This window comes from Ananas comosus, unplaced genomic scaffold (genome assembly GCF_001540865.1).
Source record: "Ananas comosus cultivar F153 unplaced genomic scaffold, ASM154086v1, whole genome shotgun sequence".
Taxonomy (NCBI): Eukaryota; Viridiplantae; Streptophyta; class Magnoliopsida; order Poales; family Bromeliaceae; genus Ananas; species Ananas comosus.
In genome coordinates, this window is record NW_017893329.1 from 90,025 (window position 1) to 108,191 (window position 18,167).

At 35.6% G+C, this 18,167-nt stretch overlaps 2 protein-coding genes across 3 annotated transcripts; both read right to left on the reverse strand.

Moving 5' to 3' along the window:
• Window positions 1-4,280: 4,280 nt before the first annotated feature.
• On the reverse strand, window positions 4,281-5,015 carry LOC109705629 (ethylene-responsive transcription factor ABI4-like). Its single transcript, XM_020226378.1, has one exon. It carries the CDS (start codon window positions 5,013-5,015, stop codon window positions 4,281-4,283), a length of 735 nt encoding a protein of 244 aa, XP_020081967.1.
• Window positions 5,016-10,344: 5,329 nt separating this feature from the next.
• LOC109705626 (SAGA-associated factor 11 homolog) lies at window positions 10,345-12,167 on the reverse strand. Of its 2 annotated transcripts, none has more exons than XM_020226373.1 (5): window positions 11,987-12,167; window positions 11,798-11,876; window positions 11,479-11,664; window positions 11,169-11,288; window positions 10,345-10,630 (listed from the first exon to the last, which is right to left on the reverse strand). In XM_020226373.1, exons 2-5 carry the CDS (start codon window positions 11,816-11,818, stop codon window positions 10,448-10,450), a joined length of 510 nt encoding a protein of 169 aa, XP_020081962.1. In that variant the 5' UTR covers window positions 11,819-11,876; window positions 11,987-12,167; the 3' UTR covers window positions 10,345-10,447. The 2 variants fall into 2 exon arrangements, with proteins under 2 accessions (XP_020081962.1, XP_020081963.1); XM_020226374.1 differs by having other exon boundaries at window positions 11,169-11,282; window positions 11,473-11,664.
• Window positions 12,168-18,167: the final 6,000 nt, after the last annotated feature.

Consider the following 18,167-nt stretch of genomic DNA (forward strand, 5'->3'; position numbering starts at 1 on the left):
AGATTGGTACTCATCAATTCTGTCCTTGGGGCCATGCCTAATAACAAGTTTGCAAACTCTGTTGTTCCAAAAGGAGTGACAAATTCTCTCTCTAGAAAAATTCGTGATTTCCTTTGGAAAAAAAGGAATAATAAGAAGAGGCCTGCATCTTCTTAAGTGGGAGAGTGTTACTACTGCACGGGTCAATGGTGGGCTTGGCATTCCGCATTCGTGACCCTAACATATCTCAGAAAGCTTTACTTAGGCCTAAAGTTTTCATGATTTTAAATAACAATGAGCCCCTTTGGGTTAAGATGGTGAGAGATAAGTACAGAGGTTTTCACCCTTGGAAGTTTACTGATAGAGAGTATAAAAAGTGCTCTCCAATCTTTAAGGCCCTTAGAGTTACAATGTATGTGATTCGTGATGGGATGTGTAAGCTCTTTGCTGATGGTAAGGGTACTACCATATGGGATGACCCATGGATCTTTATTTTCTATACCTTTATCCTGGAAGCCTACTTTTGTTAATATGAATGTTCGATTTGGCAAAAAGAAGGTTGCTAGACACATTCGGGTAGACAACTGGAATTATATATGATCGTGTGGTCGAGTGGTTTGGGCCAATTCTGGCTCATAATATTTGCAAAATTTTCTTAAGTCCGGATAATAGTTCTGATGAATGGATTTGAGCTCCTAAGAAGAATAGAAAGCCATCGGTTAAATCCATATACCATCACATTAATCAAAGTTTCTATGTCCCTCAAGCGACCAAGTGGAAAGTGTTGTGGTCCTTACCAGTTGTTCCTTGTGTTAAGAACTTTTTATGGAAACTCCTCTGGAATAGGCTACCTACTAATGAGCGATGTTACTCGTTTAATTTAGCCCCGTCTCTCTTTTGCATTTATTGCTCCACTCCGAAGATCAAAATCATATCTTTTTGGATTGCATAAATGCTAGAAGAATTTGGGATGTCGTTATGTCATCCACTGGTATTTTGTTTTCTTTTAATGGCGATTGGATTACTCAGGAGTGGATTGATGAGGGTAAAAAGCTAGCGGTGGTCCAGCAACAATTTCTCCGTGCTTTGATAGCCAACACTTTTTGGCAAATATGGAAGGAACGAAATGCCAGACAATATTCCAATAATTCCTCTTCGATCCAGGTCATATTGCGCCATATCATGCATATGACTTTGGATTATATTTCTAAAATCCCTTCGCACACTATTGAACACTCGAATGCCAACAAATGATGTCCGCCACCAGATGGTTGGATTAAAATTAACACCGATGTGTCCTTCAAGTTTGAAGAAGGCACTACCGTTATTGGTTATATAGCTCGTACTTATTTAGTCCATGTTGTATTTGCTGCCGGTAGACAGATTGAGGCAAATTCAGCATTGGAAGCTCAGGCAAAGGCAATGGAGGAAGCTATTGCGGAGGCGCATCAACATGGAATTCAACGAGTTTATTTAGAAAGTGATTCCTCTCTTCTTATTATGTGCCTGCAACAAGCCCAATCACCTCCATGGCCTCTGAGAGCTCTTCTGCTTGGCATTTTTAGCACAATGAAGAAGTTTGCTGCTACCAAGTACTTTTTGTTAAAAGAGAGGCAAACATGGTAGCCGATTGGCTAGCTACCAGAGCTAACTTGCCTCAATCCTCCTTATTTACTAATGCAAATCGACATCCCGAGTTATGTCGCATGTTAGATAAGGATATAGGGCATTTTTTACTTCTTTGCTGACATATATGTATTTTCTTTTGAACTCTGCTCTGAACGTCTATACTTTAGTATCCTGTTTTGTTCGGCTTCTTGCCATTTTTTGGTAATGAAAATTTAGTTTTTCTTAAAAAAAAAAAAAAAAACCAGCTTCAGAAAAATGATGTTTTCACACTAGTTTATAGTTTGAGTGGCATGAAACTTGTTTAATTTCTACAATTTAATTTACAAATTAAGAACCATTTTACTCTTTCATATGTGGTACAAGCAAAGATCGTATATGGCCAAAAACTACAACTTTAATAATGATTGATGTTAAAAAAAAAGTAATTACCTATATAGCTTCTTATGTTTGAAAATATTCGATTTACCTCTAATTTTCTTTTCTTTCTAGCATATCCCTCATATGTTCGACCGTTATTACAAAATACATTCGTAGTTATCTCCTGTTAAGTTAACCTGGGTTAAACGTGAGTAAAATATCTACCACAGTTAAACAAAATTAAAATGTAAATTTTACCCTTAACTTAAGGGCAAATAAGAAAGATTGGTGATGGTAGAGGGATATATTGGAAAAGACCAAAAGTCAAAATACTTTTGTATCCCTGACTTTAAGGGAAAATAAGAAAGACAATGATGATGAAAAAATATATTCGAAAGGGCAAAATAATAATTTTATAGAGATAACGTGGTTAATTAACAGAGCTCATAAGCCCCCGTTTGGTTGGGAGTTAAGGGGTGGAATAACCTCTTAACCCCTATTTTATTCCCAAACACTTCTAAAAATGGATGGGGTTAGTTAACCCTACCTCAAATGGATTATCCCGGGTTAGCTAACCCCACCTAACCCCACCAAATCCCAACCAAACACTATTTTCTATTCATAAAAAATCACTATCCTTCTTATCCCACCTACTCCAATCAAATACTACTATCCTGGATTAACTCCAACCTCCAACCAAACATAAAAATACTTTAATCCCACCTTAACCCTGAACTTAGCCCTATCCCTGAAATAACTAATTTTTCCTTAACCCCGAACCAAACGGTAGCTAAAAGTATATTAGAAATAGTTTGAAACGTAGGAGGGGTATTTTCAATATTAGCCTTCTAAGATGAGTAAATCGAAAAGTTGGAAACTTCTTAGGGGTATATAAGTAATTGCCCAAAAAAAAAAAAATGCAACTGTGACAGTGATTAATGTAACTCACATGCTTTAATCAATAGATAAGGATGAAATTAACGGGGAGGTAGATGGATGAGAGCAAAACTATCTGTATCATCTTTTTCCATCCCACAGCACTACATGCTGTATATGATACTAATTTGCTTCAATCGTTCTACAAAGACATCACAGTTAATTTGCTGATCATTATTGTATATTTACTGTGCTAATATTAGACAGTAGAGTGATGATGAATGATAGAAACAACATCAACTCAAACAATAAAGGCATGCAGTTATGAACAGTAAACAATGTAGCAAAATAAAAGTATATTCATTAATTAGTTATACCGAGTTACAAAGATCATACATAAGTAGTACAATTATCAAGGTATGAAGGATCAAAACTGTTTGTCTACATGCAATTATATGTTTAATTGCAGCTGCACAGCAACACTAGATCAGATATTAAAAATATGGTAACTACAAGGGAAAAAACATATAAATGCAAACATTTCAACTCATAAACAAGATTGTTTGACCCCCCCTCCTGCTTATCGTGCCCTTTTTTTTTTTTTTTCGGAGTACTTCATTGATCATGCAAATAAACATATCCAAAGATCACATAAATGTACCACATATAATATGCCAGGAAAAAATAATATAAAAGTAATGTACAGCAGATTATCTGGGTAATAGTAATGATCTTGCTGCATTTTAACTTTATAATTCTCTAATAATAAATTGGAAACATAGTAGTTGCTAATTAATCAAAAACAATAGTTGTTCCTCACTTCAACTCATGGAATTATCAAAGAAAATATAACCATGAAATATAGAAACTACTTAGCAGCCAATTTTCCTCTGAAGAGGATGATCTCCTCTTCACATATAAATACTTCTTCTTCTTCTTCTTCTTCACTGCTCGATCTCCACTGACAAATCCTCGGACTAACAAATATAGCAATCGATCTTGCATGTTATGTGACCGTTTGAATAATCATGGCTTTCTTCTAGTATTAGGATTTCTAATAACATTTTGTTCTGAATAATTAAAAGAGAGGAAAAAAAAAAAAAAAAAAACTCTCTAGGCTTTCTTCTTCAAGTGCGCTACTTTTGCATGAATTAATTGCCAATGAATTAATGATCAATAGTAGGGTCTCTTAAACCCGAAGAGTATCAATCAAATAATAATGCGACATTCAACGAAATTTTGATCATTACGTGGAAATTAAGTAAGCAATAACCAAATGGAATTCAAAAAAAAAATTTCTTAAATTCTGAATCCATGCATGCAATAAAAAATAAAAGATATCCAAATAACCAAATGAAACCCTACCCCTAACCCTACATAGTAATTAAATTAAAAGAATTCATATAGCCCTAATCTTTCTCTTCCTGTTTTTTGCTTTTTTAGAGATCAAAGAGGAACGGATCCGCATCATCCCACAAGCACGACGCCGCCGCAGCCGCGTAATCGTCGTAACCCCAAACCGGCGACGCCGCGCACGAGAGCGAGAGGCTCGAGCTCACCGAGCCCGCTAGAGAAGTGATCTCCTCGCAGTTCACCCCGGCCACGTAGGACGGCTCCTGCGGCGGCGGCGGCGGCGTCTCGGCTGCGGCGGTTACTGCATGTGGGAAAATAGGGTTTGCAGTAACAGGGTTACCACTTATGGTCGCAGTACTGGGGTGGGGATATAAGATGATGGGATTAATATTGGTAGTGTAAGTGGGATTAGTGGGTGGTGGTGGTGGATGGAAGAGTTGGAAAGGGAACCCCGAAGGGCGCGGTAAGATGGGGCGAAGCGTAGAAGACGAAGATGAGGATGCCGAGTACGACGACGGCGAAGAAGACGAAGCACTAGTAGTAGAAGCACCAACAACAGTAGAAGGAGAAGAAGAGGAAGATGGGGATGGGGAGAAGGAAGTGGAGGAATTAGAGGAGGAGGAAGATGGAGGAGCGATAATCTGGAGGTTGAGGTGGGCGCGGGGCCCGTAGAGGACGAGCGCGGCGCGGTCGTAGGCGCGGGCGGCGTCCTCGGCGGTGGCGAAGGTGCCGAGCCACTTGGCGTGCGCTCGGCGCTCCCTGATCTCCGCCACCCACTTCCTCCAGCTCCTCTGCACACCCCTGTACCCGGAACTTTCCATTGTCCGGCCCCCCCTTCCCGCTTCCCCTTCCCTTCCCCTTCCCCTTCCCCTTCCCCCCCTTCCTCCCCGAAGAATTCGGATTATTACTGCCAAGTGGGTGATACTGTTCTATTGCCTCTTGTTGCGACTCGTGCTGATCACTTTCCATTTTTGGAAAAGAAGCGATAGATCGATGGAGAGAAAAAGATAGTTGTAGGGGAGGGAGGGGGAGAGGGGGAACAGGAAAAGGAAGTACTCGATCGTCCAATTTTCTCTCTCTCTCTCTCCTCAACAAGTGTATATGTTTGGGCGAGAAGGGCGGTGGTCAATAATAAGATGCGTGTCCATACACCGTGCAGGAGTGTGTTAAAATATGTGCAGATAAATGGGAGGAGTGCATTAAAAAATGTGTTCTCAGACGCAATTCTGATACAGTGGATTCACAGAGGAGGAAAAAGGTGAAGAGTAAGGACCGGTTTGGGAATTAAGTCGGTTTCTCATTGCGTTGCATGGGTAATTAAATTAAGGTGGGAACGATCGAACGTCCCCATTTTATTTTATATTTATTATTACTAAATTAGAACTAACATTCTTAAATAAATATTACTGATCAATCAATCTTTTTATATAATAATAATAACCAGTCTAATATATATTGTACGGTTAAAGGAAAGAAATGATTTTTTAATATATCATAAAGTTCTTTTCTCTCTCTCTCTCTATATATATATATATATATATATAGGCTGGGCTACTATACTCTTATAAGTATAGACCCTTTTGTACTCATAAATTTTTAACCGTTAATTGATAGGATGTGTGGTTAGAATGATGGTGGTCCCCACTTAGAATGATAGTGGTCCCCTAGGGTTGAGTAAGTAGTTGGTTGAATAGTATGATCTAACGGGTGAAAACGATCAATGGAACAAATCTAAGAGCCGAAAACTTATGAGTATAAGAAAATCAATACTCATAAAAGTATAGTAGCCAAACTCTATATATATATATATATATATATATATATCATGAGTTGAGCTAGAATACTCTCAAAAGTACCAAAATGTTAGTATTTTTGAGTTTTTAATTTTTGGATAGAGAAATATAAGGTTGGGATGATGATGGCAGATGGTGGTAGATGGAATAGTGTTTGATACAAGGACTATTAGTAATCAAGGAGTAGATTTAAAAACTAAAAATCTAGAAGCATCAAGAAGGTAATACTTCTAAAAGTATTCTAACTCAATATATATATATATATATGCTCGCAATTTCTAACTTATGAGTAATATTATTTGAGAAAATATATATTTTTAGCAACATATAAAAGAATTTGCTCGAGTTTTAAATTTTTAATTGGACTACAGATCTTGCTGGTCACGTGCATGCGCGCTCTGTTGGCAAGCTAGCTTGGCTGGTAAGGCTAAAAAAAAATCTTAGTTGGGAAGAAAAGTACATGACAAATAATAAGCATCTTTCGATCGAAACAATATTTAATAAGCTCCTCTCGGCTATTTGGTCATTTCCTACGGATTATTTATGTCACGTTTAATTAACCGACAATGCTTGTATCTCGGTTTATTCTTTCTCAAACAGTATTGTAACGTTGAAAGCAACTAATTAAATGTATTTTGTCATTATTATTCATTATATATATTAGAGTCACAGTCTTGTAATAATGAAATGAAACTTTGCGAAATATATACTCCAAACAATTACAAAACTAATAAAAAAAAATTTAAATTATTTTTATTATTTACAAAACTAATTGAAATTTAGCAGGAATTACTTCTTATGCAAATATATACTCCAAACTTTGCATATTTTATTAAATTTAAGTTTAAGTAGAATTTTAAAAAAATTTATAAATTTATTATAATAAATTATTTTTATTAATTGTTCCNTATAATTTGTAATCTCAAAATTAAAGTTTATAATTTTAAATTCCAGATTTTAAATTTTAATATTTTAAATTTTTGAAATTTAAAATTTTATATTTTATATTTTTCAAATTTAAATTTGATCTTAAATTTAAAGTTTGAAATTTTAAATTTTAAATTTTAAATTTTAAATTTGAGATTTTAAATTTCAAATTTTGAAATTTCAATGTTAAAATTTTAAATTTAAAAATTCAAATTTAAATACAATAAGAGAGTAATATCATTATTTTTTTATTTATAAATCCACTATCTTTCTTATTCCATCTTTTCTAACCAAACACTATTTTTTTATTCCCAGAAATAACTTAATTTTCATTCAAACGTAAAATTAATTTAATTTTTGCTTATATCTTAATTTATACTTATTCCTGAGATAGCCTCTTTCTGTTTATTTCCGAACCAAGCGATACCTTATAAGAGTAATTATATTTACTAATATTTATGTGAATTAAGTTGCGATGGATAGATGGAGAAATGGGACATGCATGAGAGGGTGATGCATGAGCTGCGTGGTATAATAGAGGAGAGAGAAATTAAGCATTGGGAATAAGCGAGAGGTTCTCTTTTTTGAAAGAGAGCACAGAGCAGAATCCAAAAAGACTTTTTCTCTGACATAACAATAATAATAATAATTAAACCAACCTTAGAAACTGTTACTGAAACGTGCTTTCCAACTAGCCTCCTAAAATCAGGAGAACGCTCAATATATTTTTTAACTTAAAAAATTTTACTATCAAAAACGGTTGATAAGTACGGCATGCTGCCCCCATTGGATTTTAGCAATTTATTAGAGAACTGTAAGCATTATGAAATAGAGTCTATACGCAACTCCAATTTACCCACCAAAAAAATAGCAATAAATTGCTTCGACTCATTCAATTTGAAAATGAAGGGAGCCATTTTCCTGCACTCAAACGGAGAAGCCTATATATGACTTCATGCTTCTCCTGCTGATGGTTACAATTATAATTTTTTAATATTAAAAAAAAATATTAAAGCACCTTTTTTTTTATTTTTTATAATATAAAAATAATATTTTTAACTATTATATTATCTAACTAGACCATACTCTTAGAAAAAGCAAAACATTGGAGAGAGAGAGAGAGAGAGAGAGAGAGATCAGACCAACTGTACTATGCGCTGGAAACTACAAAGTTTCTGTTTTTACCTTCTCGGTTAAAAACGGGAGTATCCAAACATAGACTTTGCAAAGTGAGACACTTAAGAAAAGCCCATCTTGTCGTGCCTTGGTGGATTGGGCTTTAGTGTTCGGGCCTGTTTGATCTATTTGGCCCATGAACAGATTCGGCGTTAACCACATGGAGATTTGGTCCCATAGTCTCAGGGATTACTGGGCCGGGCTATATGTTGATGCATCTTCATCAAGCTCAACCTTATGTTGATAAGTCTATTTCCATAATTTTAGTTTTTTATTATCCATTAAAGGAAAGGTTTCACTTTTGAAAGGGTTTTTTTTTATTTTTTTTATTTTTTATTTTCGAGAGAGAAAGATAGCAAATTATCGACTTAGTTCACATTTTATCGAAATGAACATAGATAGATATGTTAAACAACTAGGTTTTGATCTTTGAATCTTGAATACCAACCGTCAAACCATTAGTTGATTACTCTAACTCCGATCTGCAATTTAACTTATCAAATACGTGAAGGGGTCATACTATGAGAGAACCAGCTGGCCTGTTGATTCCGCATTAACTGGTTTAATGTTACCAAATCTTGTTTTGCTTTATTGTTTTGCAAAGCAAAACAAGAGGCTCCATTATTTCGCTACGAAAAATGGCAAAGTTTCGTAATCAGAAGTATGTAAGGTCCGACATTTCAATGTGCGCACACATCAAGTTATTGATAACTAAGGCCTATTTTCACTCACCACAACTCCCTCGGGCTTCGATGAACAACCATGATATGCAAAATAAAAACCTATTGTTCATTGGAATGCATTAGGATGACAAATTGATAAGACATGGATACTGCTTCCCTTATATATATATATATATATATATATATATATAGGCCATGGCTATTATACTATTATGAGTATTGGAGCCCTCGTACTCATAAGTTGTTTTCAATGATGGAGCTTCCGAATCGACGATCCACTCCGTTAAATATGATCTAAAGTATTTGAAACTTCTAGAAAATAAATTTCGTAAATTTTCGAAATCATAATAAAGTCCATCAAGTGGGCATAAAATGAACGGTCAAAATTCAACGACGTCCTAAAAAAGGATGATCGGATCCTTCAATTCAAGATTAAAGTTATTGATCTTTATCTATGTAGTGAATAGAATTTTCTATCAAAAATTCAACAAATTTTGATTCTTTTACACCGTTAAACTAGCAAGTATCACATACCGGCCGTTAAAAATTGTCAAATTTTTGACCTCTTGATCGTAAGATAAATAATGTCGAAAAATTATAAAATTTGATTTCTAGAAGTTTTAAATGCTGTAAATAACGTTTAACTATGTGGATCGTCGATTCGGAAACTCTATCATCGAAAACAACTTATGAGTACGAGGGCAATCGTACTCATAATAGTATAGTAGCCGGACTCTATATATATATATATATATATATATCACACTTGACCACATAGAGGGAAATTTTGCTGCTTTCCTCTGACATTCACTCTTCAGCTTACCTGTTCTGACCATTATGTTACAACAGACATAGTTCTTCAGATTCAACAGACCAGAAAAGAAATCGCATACCGACAGCAATCTTCAGATTCAACGGATTAGAAAAGAAATCACATACCGACAGCAATCTTTTAATGTGGTTTAGCATTTTAATCTAAGGATCCTCTTTTTCTGGTGCTTACACTGAACACCATCTCAGAGACAACAACTCAAGATTTCACATGAATGGCTAATAAAAAATAGAAGCATCAAAATGGGAATTGATAGGGGACAAGGTGACTCTAGGGACACCATTTGAAGGCCACTGATTTTCAAGCTAGTACAACTCCAGAACATGGGAACCTGTAATAACTGTTGAGATATTGATGTTGAAATCAGCTCCACATCAAAATGGTTAAAATTGAATGTACAAACTGACTCCAAAAGTCATGCACAAAGATTGATATTGCCAAATTTCACAAAATATTTACATCAAATGTGTATTTTTTTATACTAGAAAATTTGATGGATTATGATACTAGAAAGTTGCTGACAACAAAAAACAGAGCTAGTTTTGGCTCTCACAGTGCCTACAATTTCTGCTTCTTATCATGCTTGCTATCTCTGATATGTTTTCTATACAAGTTTGTATGGCCATCTGATATAATTTCAGCAGAACCAAACTTTAAACAAGGTTAGCAAGGAGATATGCCGATGTTTTTGTACGAACATCATCAACCTTTTCGAATCAAAAGGAAGGCAACAAGGAACTATTGAGCTCACAGAATAGCGCCAGACAACATTGTACTTTATAAACCAATCATTTTTTCATGACCAGTAAGAGTCAAAGATAATGAAACTTTGTACAGTGATTTCATGGTTCCTCAAAAGCATGGTCGGCATACTCCTCCCCTATGCCACCTACAGTGCCATTAGGAACTCTATGAGTGCTTGTAGCGCTTGAATACGGAGCATACACTGAAACCGGACTGCCACGAGAATGCCTGTTTCGTGCAATTGTACTGCTTCTTGTAGCTTTTGCACGAGCCTTGCGACCCTGAATTCCCATAAGAGATTCAAAATCACATAAATTAGATTTCTTTGTGTGGTTGATAATATACATTACGTTTAACAAGACGATCTAAACCAGAAGCATATTCCTAGTCGCAGAAATCGTCAATCTATGTAGCAGACGAGCAAAAAACACTTCTGCTTTCTTAATAATCCATGATCAAAACCAAGCTAGAGAAGAAAAGATAATACGGTAAACTAAGAAACAAGCAAATCGTTCTACGTAGCTAAAGTGCCTGTCTGTCCTTACTTCTAAAGGCCTCATCCACTTGAGAAAAAGAAATCAAGATTTTGGCAAATGAAAATACTCAAACTTCTCTGTGACACCACTAAAGCTACAAGAGCTTCAGAGCTCCAAAAGTAAAAGCTTAAATTTAAAGCTTTTACTTCTAGCCCCAAGAAGAAGCTACTAAAGAGTGTTTGAGCACATTTGGCCTCGTATTGTGGACAATTTCAACGCCGAGAAACTCGGGATCTTCCAGTTACGAGTAAAATGCTGAAATGAGTTTCTAGCTTCTTTTAACCTTTCCCATGCATTTCTCCAAGTGCGGAGCGAAGCGCCCGGCCACGATGGGCCGGCCGCAGTTCATGCACTCGAAGATCTCGCTGGCGATCGCGGGATGCGTCTGGCCGAATATGTCGACCACATTCTTGCCATAAATTCCAATACAAAATAATCAAAAAAAGAAAAGAAAAGAAAAGAAAACACACACACACACACAAATGTAATCCTTATAATTGCAATTAATTNCCGGCCACGATGGGCCGGCCGCAGTTCATGCACTCGAAGATCTCGCTGGCGATAGCAGGATGCGTCTGGCCGAATATGTCGACCACATTCTTGCCATTGGCTTCCCCGCCACTACTCTGATCGGCCACCCGCGCCTGCACTGACCGCCGCAGCTCCTCCTCCTCCTCTTCCAGATTCCGATCGAGGCCCAGCCGCGCAATTCGGTGACATTCCGACGCAACGTCGGCTATAATGCAATCAAGAAGATCACCGAAGCAATCCGAAGCTTGCTGCACATAGATTCCAATACAAAATAATCAAACACACACACACACACACACACACACACACACACACACACACACACACAAATGTAATCCTTATAATTGCAATTAATTCATTTGAAATTACATGAAATTTCACCTGCGATCTCGGAGATGACATATTTCAGATCAATCAAGGAGAGAACTTGCTCCAAATCGTCCTGTTGTAATAAAAATAACTACAAAAAAAAAAAAAAAGAAAAAGAAAAGAAGAGGCTCGAAATTACATAGCTAAACAAGAAACGATTGAGTGATTGATAGGAATTTGAAATGAACGGATGAATCTAACCTTTTTGTTTACTTCGAAATTGGGAATTTGGTGGATTCGTGAGTTTAGAGTAGAAATTAGGGCTAGAAATAGAATGGGGGATTCGTAGGTGGGCGATAGAGCTCGTCGTGATTCTTCTTCGGGGAATTGGGGTTTAGAGCTACGGGTGAAACCGGTCCGGAATTAACTGGACCGGGCAAAATCCGAGCCGGTTCTGAAGCCCCTTCTATCATGAATTCCGGTTCCGGCTCCAACTGGTTCAAACCGGCATTGCAAGACCAATTTTTTTACCGCGCGGTTTGATTAATCTTTCCAAATTATTTTCTAAACGAAAAAACATAAATAAAATAAATCACAAGATATGTGAACCTATGTTGATTAGAAAAAGGATCAGAATTAATTTTGAAACAAAAAATAGATTGTCTAGTTTTCGACCCAAAAGGCCAAAAATGAGATCAACACTGTATTTACTTACGAACCGAATCGAATCTTCACTAATATTTATGAACCAAGCCGGTCTAGCTTGTTTAACTAGTTTTCTGAAAAACGAAGCGAAAATTTAGATTTTTCCAAAATTCTGTAGAAATCTAAACTAACTGCACAAGAAATATTATATGTACGTATTATTTTTGCTTCAATTCTGGATTGATTTGGATCGGCTATCTTCTTTTTGGATTCACAAAAACACTCGAAGGTGGTGTTGGGCCAATTCGGCGCGGACAGCTAGCAAATCGGGACTACGTCCATGATCCATGTCAAAATGGTGGACTGGGAGTATATAAGACGCGTCAGAAGATATGAGCCGCGTCTGTTCAAAAAGTGTAGCAATTGCAAGCGGTTATGAGCAGTTCCAATCGGCCGAAGGTGGTCCTACAAATCAGGCGATAGTGGCCTATCGTGCAGTTACGATAACTAAACGCAAGGGCAACTCTATAAATAGGCATACGGCATCCTGAAAAAAGGTTTTCGCCCCTGCGTACAAAAGACCATCTTTATTTTTCTGCATCTTTCTATTCTCGCATTTACCGCTTTTCCTAGAAGTAGTTCCTGTAACTTAGCGTACTTGGAGTCTGTCTGCCCTACGGGCATCACTATCCTGTTCTTGTATTTTTTTGTTTTTCTATTCAATAGAAAGTCATTTTCCGCTCTCCTTGCCGATCAGATCTCGAGTTGTTTAGCCATTCGACTCATCTCCCAGTCGAATTCTGGGCTTTCCCTCTCCATTCGGCTCATCCTGCCGAAGCGAGTTTACTGCAGAGGTCTGCGAACCCGGCTGATTCGATCTCTCATCGGCCGAATCGCTTGATCCGTCGTGGGCGCAAACTTCGAGGGTCATCATCCGCAGCCGCTCATCATCCCGACGCGCTTCCCGAGAAGAATACTTGACTGGGTCGAGGGTCGGGACTTTCGGCCACCAACAGGTGGAAAGACAGATGCAGGTGCAACTTAACCTGGTTAAGCTCCGTTCCTTTTTTCTTTGTTATTAAAAAAAAAAGTAACACGCTATCCGCTTTATTCATTGATTAGATGAATTAAGACATTTAAAAATATTTAAATAAGTTCAGATTTTTTTTGTTTGCATTTTGATAAAAAAATACTCCATCTTTAGAATTGATATTATTGTTTTTTATTTATATTTCTACAAAAGAAGTTCCCAACCAACTATTTAAGGAAACAGTTTTAGTTTTAATTTTTTTTCTCCTATTTTCTCTAAGATATCTTTGTTGTCATGAACAAGGGCATCAGTTACGTTTTAGATTTGGATATAAAAAACGTAATAGGACTATAGGAGGAGCATTGAGTACTATGTCAATTAGAGGAGGTATTCTACACTGTCACACTTGCACCATGTCATCAATAACAAGCCAATCACATTCCTTCTTTTCAAACAAAAGTACAATAAAAATATTTTTTTACAATTATGATGTGACATATATTTTTAAAAAAATTAATTTGATTGATTTGCTACACTACGTGACTAATATACCCGTTGCATTCTAGAATTTTTCCAATTGGAGATAGAAAAAAATTTCTGTCGGTATTTTTGTCTTCGACCCATCACTTCGTAGTTCGTACAAGTACTGAATAGTAAATTTATTCTCATTTATAAATTTTTCTTTACATCTACTTTATTCTTTTATTTTTATTATTATTTTACATCAATTTTAATGAGAATTATCGACATAATTGTAAAAGTGAAGTGCAATGGATTGTAATTTCTATTTGAATTTATTATATTATAAATAATATAATGATTAACAAATACCTGACTTCTTTTTCTCTAAAGTTTTTTTTATTATATTATGAAAATCCCAATTCAAATATGAATTGAAAGGCGACAAAGTAAAGGGTGAAACGATTAATATTTAATGGACAAACTATTATAAATTTATAACCGTAAATTTAATTTGTTAATTGTGAATTTAAAGAACTTAATATTTTAATTCCAAAATGTATAAAATTTCTTGTGTTATAAAATATTTCCTATGTAGATTGTTATACTATAATATCTTTTTTATCGGATATACGTACATTAATTTACTCTTTGCTGGTAAGATAAATAACTAATGAATTATAATAAATTATCATTGAATATTAAAAAAAAATAATTTGAAAATATACTTATGCATTTATAAAGTTAAATTGGTTTTCTTCTATTGTTTCTGATTCCATAATTTTGTCTATTTCATTTAGCATATATCCTTAGCAATTGATATTTTGATGGAGATTTTTATCGGAGTTTCTTTGTCGACTTTTTATACTTGTCGAAATATCTCTTTTTTCTTCAAGAGAGCAACGTATACTTATGAATTTAGACTATTTATGCAGTAGTTTGCTATAAATTTTTCTGCTGAGTATGTTTCAGCACATAACACTTAGGGTGCGTTTGGTTCGCGCTATCTTTTTAAGATTTCTAGTAATTCAATAGGAATAAAAAAATATAGTGGTGTTTAGCTAAACGTATTAAGTAATCTAATTGGTAATATTAGATTTACTTGGGAATGAGATTACCTCAAAGTACTAATCTCATTTTCTTGAGAGATGATGGGTATCCTCATATTAATGGATCGGGATAATCATAATAAGTTTAATATCTTTCTTTCTCCCTACTCACTGGCTAGTTTGTATTATTTTTCTTTACACTCTAACCTTATGTCTCTCTCTAAACTTATCTTTTTCTCTCTAAACTTCAATTATTTTTCTCTCTCTAAACTAAGCTCTCTCTCCTTTTTTTTCTAAAATCTCAACTCTTTCATTCTCTCTAATCTCGACTCTTTCTATTTTCTTTAATTATGCTCTCTCTCTCTAACATATGTTCTTTCCTTTTTTTCTAAAAAGAGTTGAAATTTATGTTCTTTCCTTTTTTTCTAAAAAGAGTTGAAATTTTTTATAGCATTATCTAAAATTAATTAAAAAAATTAATTAATTAATCGTATATTTTTTTGTAATTTTAAATAACATGACTAAATAATATGACCGTACGAACCAAACACAGGAATATCATATTCTTAGTAATATCATATTCTTAGTAATATGATGAATAGGAATAAGATTCTCGGATATCTTTTTATCCCTAGTAATCTTTCATATTGCAAACCAAACGCGCCTTTATACTTATTATGTAAGATTTGAGTTTAAGATATATACACTTATTATGTAAGATTTGAGTTGAAGATATATATACCGGAGGTTCGAAACTTGGAAGACTCTCTTAAAGAAGATAAAGATATTTTTGATGTGGATCTTAGCAAGTCGACGTTATATGCTTATTTCCATAATAAGGTTTAAAGATAATTTCATAATTTCGTGAAACTCTTATATATATTTTATTATTGAAAAGTCACTTTAATATGTGGTGTTCAACTAGTTTAGTTTAATTTGATAATTAAATTTACTATATATAAAAACCACTCAGCTTTGAAATAACCCTTAAATTATTTTTTACTTACTATTATTTTCATTAGTTTTTTTATTAAATTTTCTATAGTTTAATAAAATTATTAAAATTCTTATCAAGTTTTCTAACAAATGCGATGCACCTATTTAGACTAGTATATATATAACTTTTGAAAAATTTGATGATCAAATCTAAATGGTCCATGATTTAAATAAGTTTTGAAAAACTCTAGTAGGTTATGCTTGTAGGCTACTAATTAACTAAATTAATCAAAATAAAAGAACACTTTTGCAATGCATATTTCTGAAAAAAAAAAAAAAAAACTATGCAAATAATGTATATATATTTATAAAAAACTAAAGTTACCAGTAAATACTGGAATACGTACTCTGCCTAAACTTATATTGGGAAAAAAAAATTTTCCTTTTTCAATGCATAGGTAGTGTATGTAACTCTTTTATCCTATCCCCATCGGAACGGGGTTGTAGATCCGATTGAATCGTCTCCATCTTCAAAACAAAATACCGTATCCAACGGCGGATATTTCTTCACCCTCCACGAAAGCCCATCGTCCTCGTCCTCATTACCAAATGAATCCTCATCATATTTTTTCCTCTCAACATCGACGTGGACATCATCATCGCCGCCGCCGCGATCAACGCGGACATCGTCGCAGTCGACGTCGTCCGTGCCAAGAGCAGCTAAACCGAGCGATTCATGAACCACACAGGTCTTGTCAATCTCATCCTTCAGACGTGTATGAAGATCACTTCCCAATCCCATGATACTCAAAACATCTTCCACAGTATGTTTATAACTACTTCCAGTAATAAGCTCGCGAGCTTTACGCTGCATGTGTTCGAGCAGCAGCATGAATTGACTGCACCAACGAGCAGGCAGAAGGCTCTGCCCGATGAGCAGCGCAAACGGCGCGAGTGACATGTCGGCGATGGTTCGCACGGGAGACCCCGACAGGCCTGCAGTGACTATCACGGCGAGGCCCCTGATGTGAGCCGCGTCGGAGTGGGCGTAGAAGTGGACCAGTGAGCGGTCGGTGGGATCGAGGAGTGCATGGACATACGTGTTGGAGCTCGCGGGGAGGCCATCCACTATGTTGGAAGCGGTTATGAAAGGCGTGGGGACGCAGAAGAGCTGTTGGCCGTAGCGTTCGATCTGCCGGCATCTGGTGCGGATGTCGGGGAGAGTCTGTAAAAGTGCCAGGACTTGGGCGAATTTGTGCGGGTAGAAGGCGAGTTCGCTCTCGGAGGAACGCCCGTGTTGCGCTCGCACGGGTTTGAGGCGTCGACGAAGAGCGGCTGTTCGTCGGGAGCCCAACTTAAGCGATATCGCAGGCGGCGCAGGCGCAGGCGCAGGAAAAGGGGATGTAGGGAGAATCTTTGCAAATAGATCGACTTTGGAGAAGCTTCGGACGAGGCTGGAGAATACTCCAACATCGAGAGAGAGAGAGGAGGAGACGGCCATTGTGAGCTGAAGAAACCACGACCCAGGGCTTTCAGAGACCACCACCCGGCCTAGCTATCTACCTATCTGTATATGTATATAAATAGGTAGATGGACGTATATATATATACGTACGTACCTATTTGTATATGTATATATATATATATATATATATAGGTAGATGGACGTATATATAGATTGGATATACTCGGGTGGGATTCGATTAGGAAAGGGCGAAACTATCCATCCAGAATCCTACTGGAATGGCACCGATCAATACTAATAGGATCAGCACTTAAATTTAAAAATAATTTAACTATCCACAACTTTATCCATATTCATATCAATATCAATATCAATACTCCTTTTAAAAGTGTTTAAACAAAATAAAATTTTCTCTTTTTTTTTTAAAAAAAAAATCCCTTAATTGAAATAAAATGTAAAGAATAATAATATTATTATTATGATCTTATCCTTTGAATTTTGAGTTACATGTGTGGAAGCCATTCAATTTTTTAAAACTTTCTATAATATATAATAGAATTCTAGATAAAATTTTGAACTGTTATATCTTACGGATGATTAGAAATATTTGTCATTTTTTATAACATAATGGTCCTTCTACAACGTTTCAACAACTCCTTAAATAACACGCTCCTCTAGATCTACAACCCTTTTTTTACACCAAAAGAATGTCCAACAAGTCTCAAACAACAAAATCTAAATCTAATTTCATAAAAAAAATTCTTCATATAATTTAAAAATAATTTCATTATAAAAGTTAAAAATGTGACAATCTTTTTACCTGCAGCCAAACATTCGTTTTGGCAATTTGAGCATATT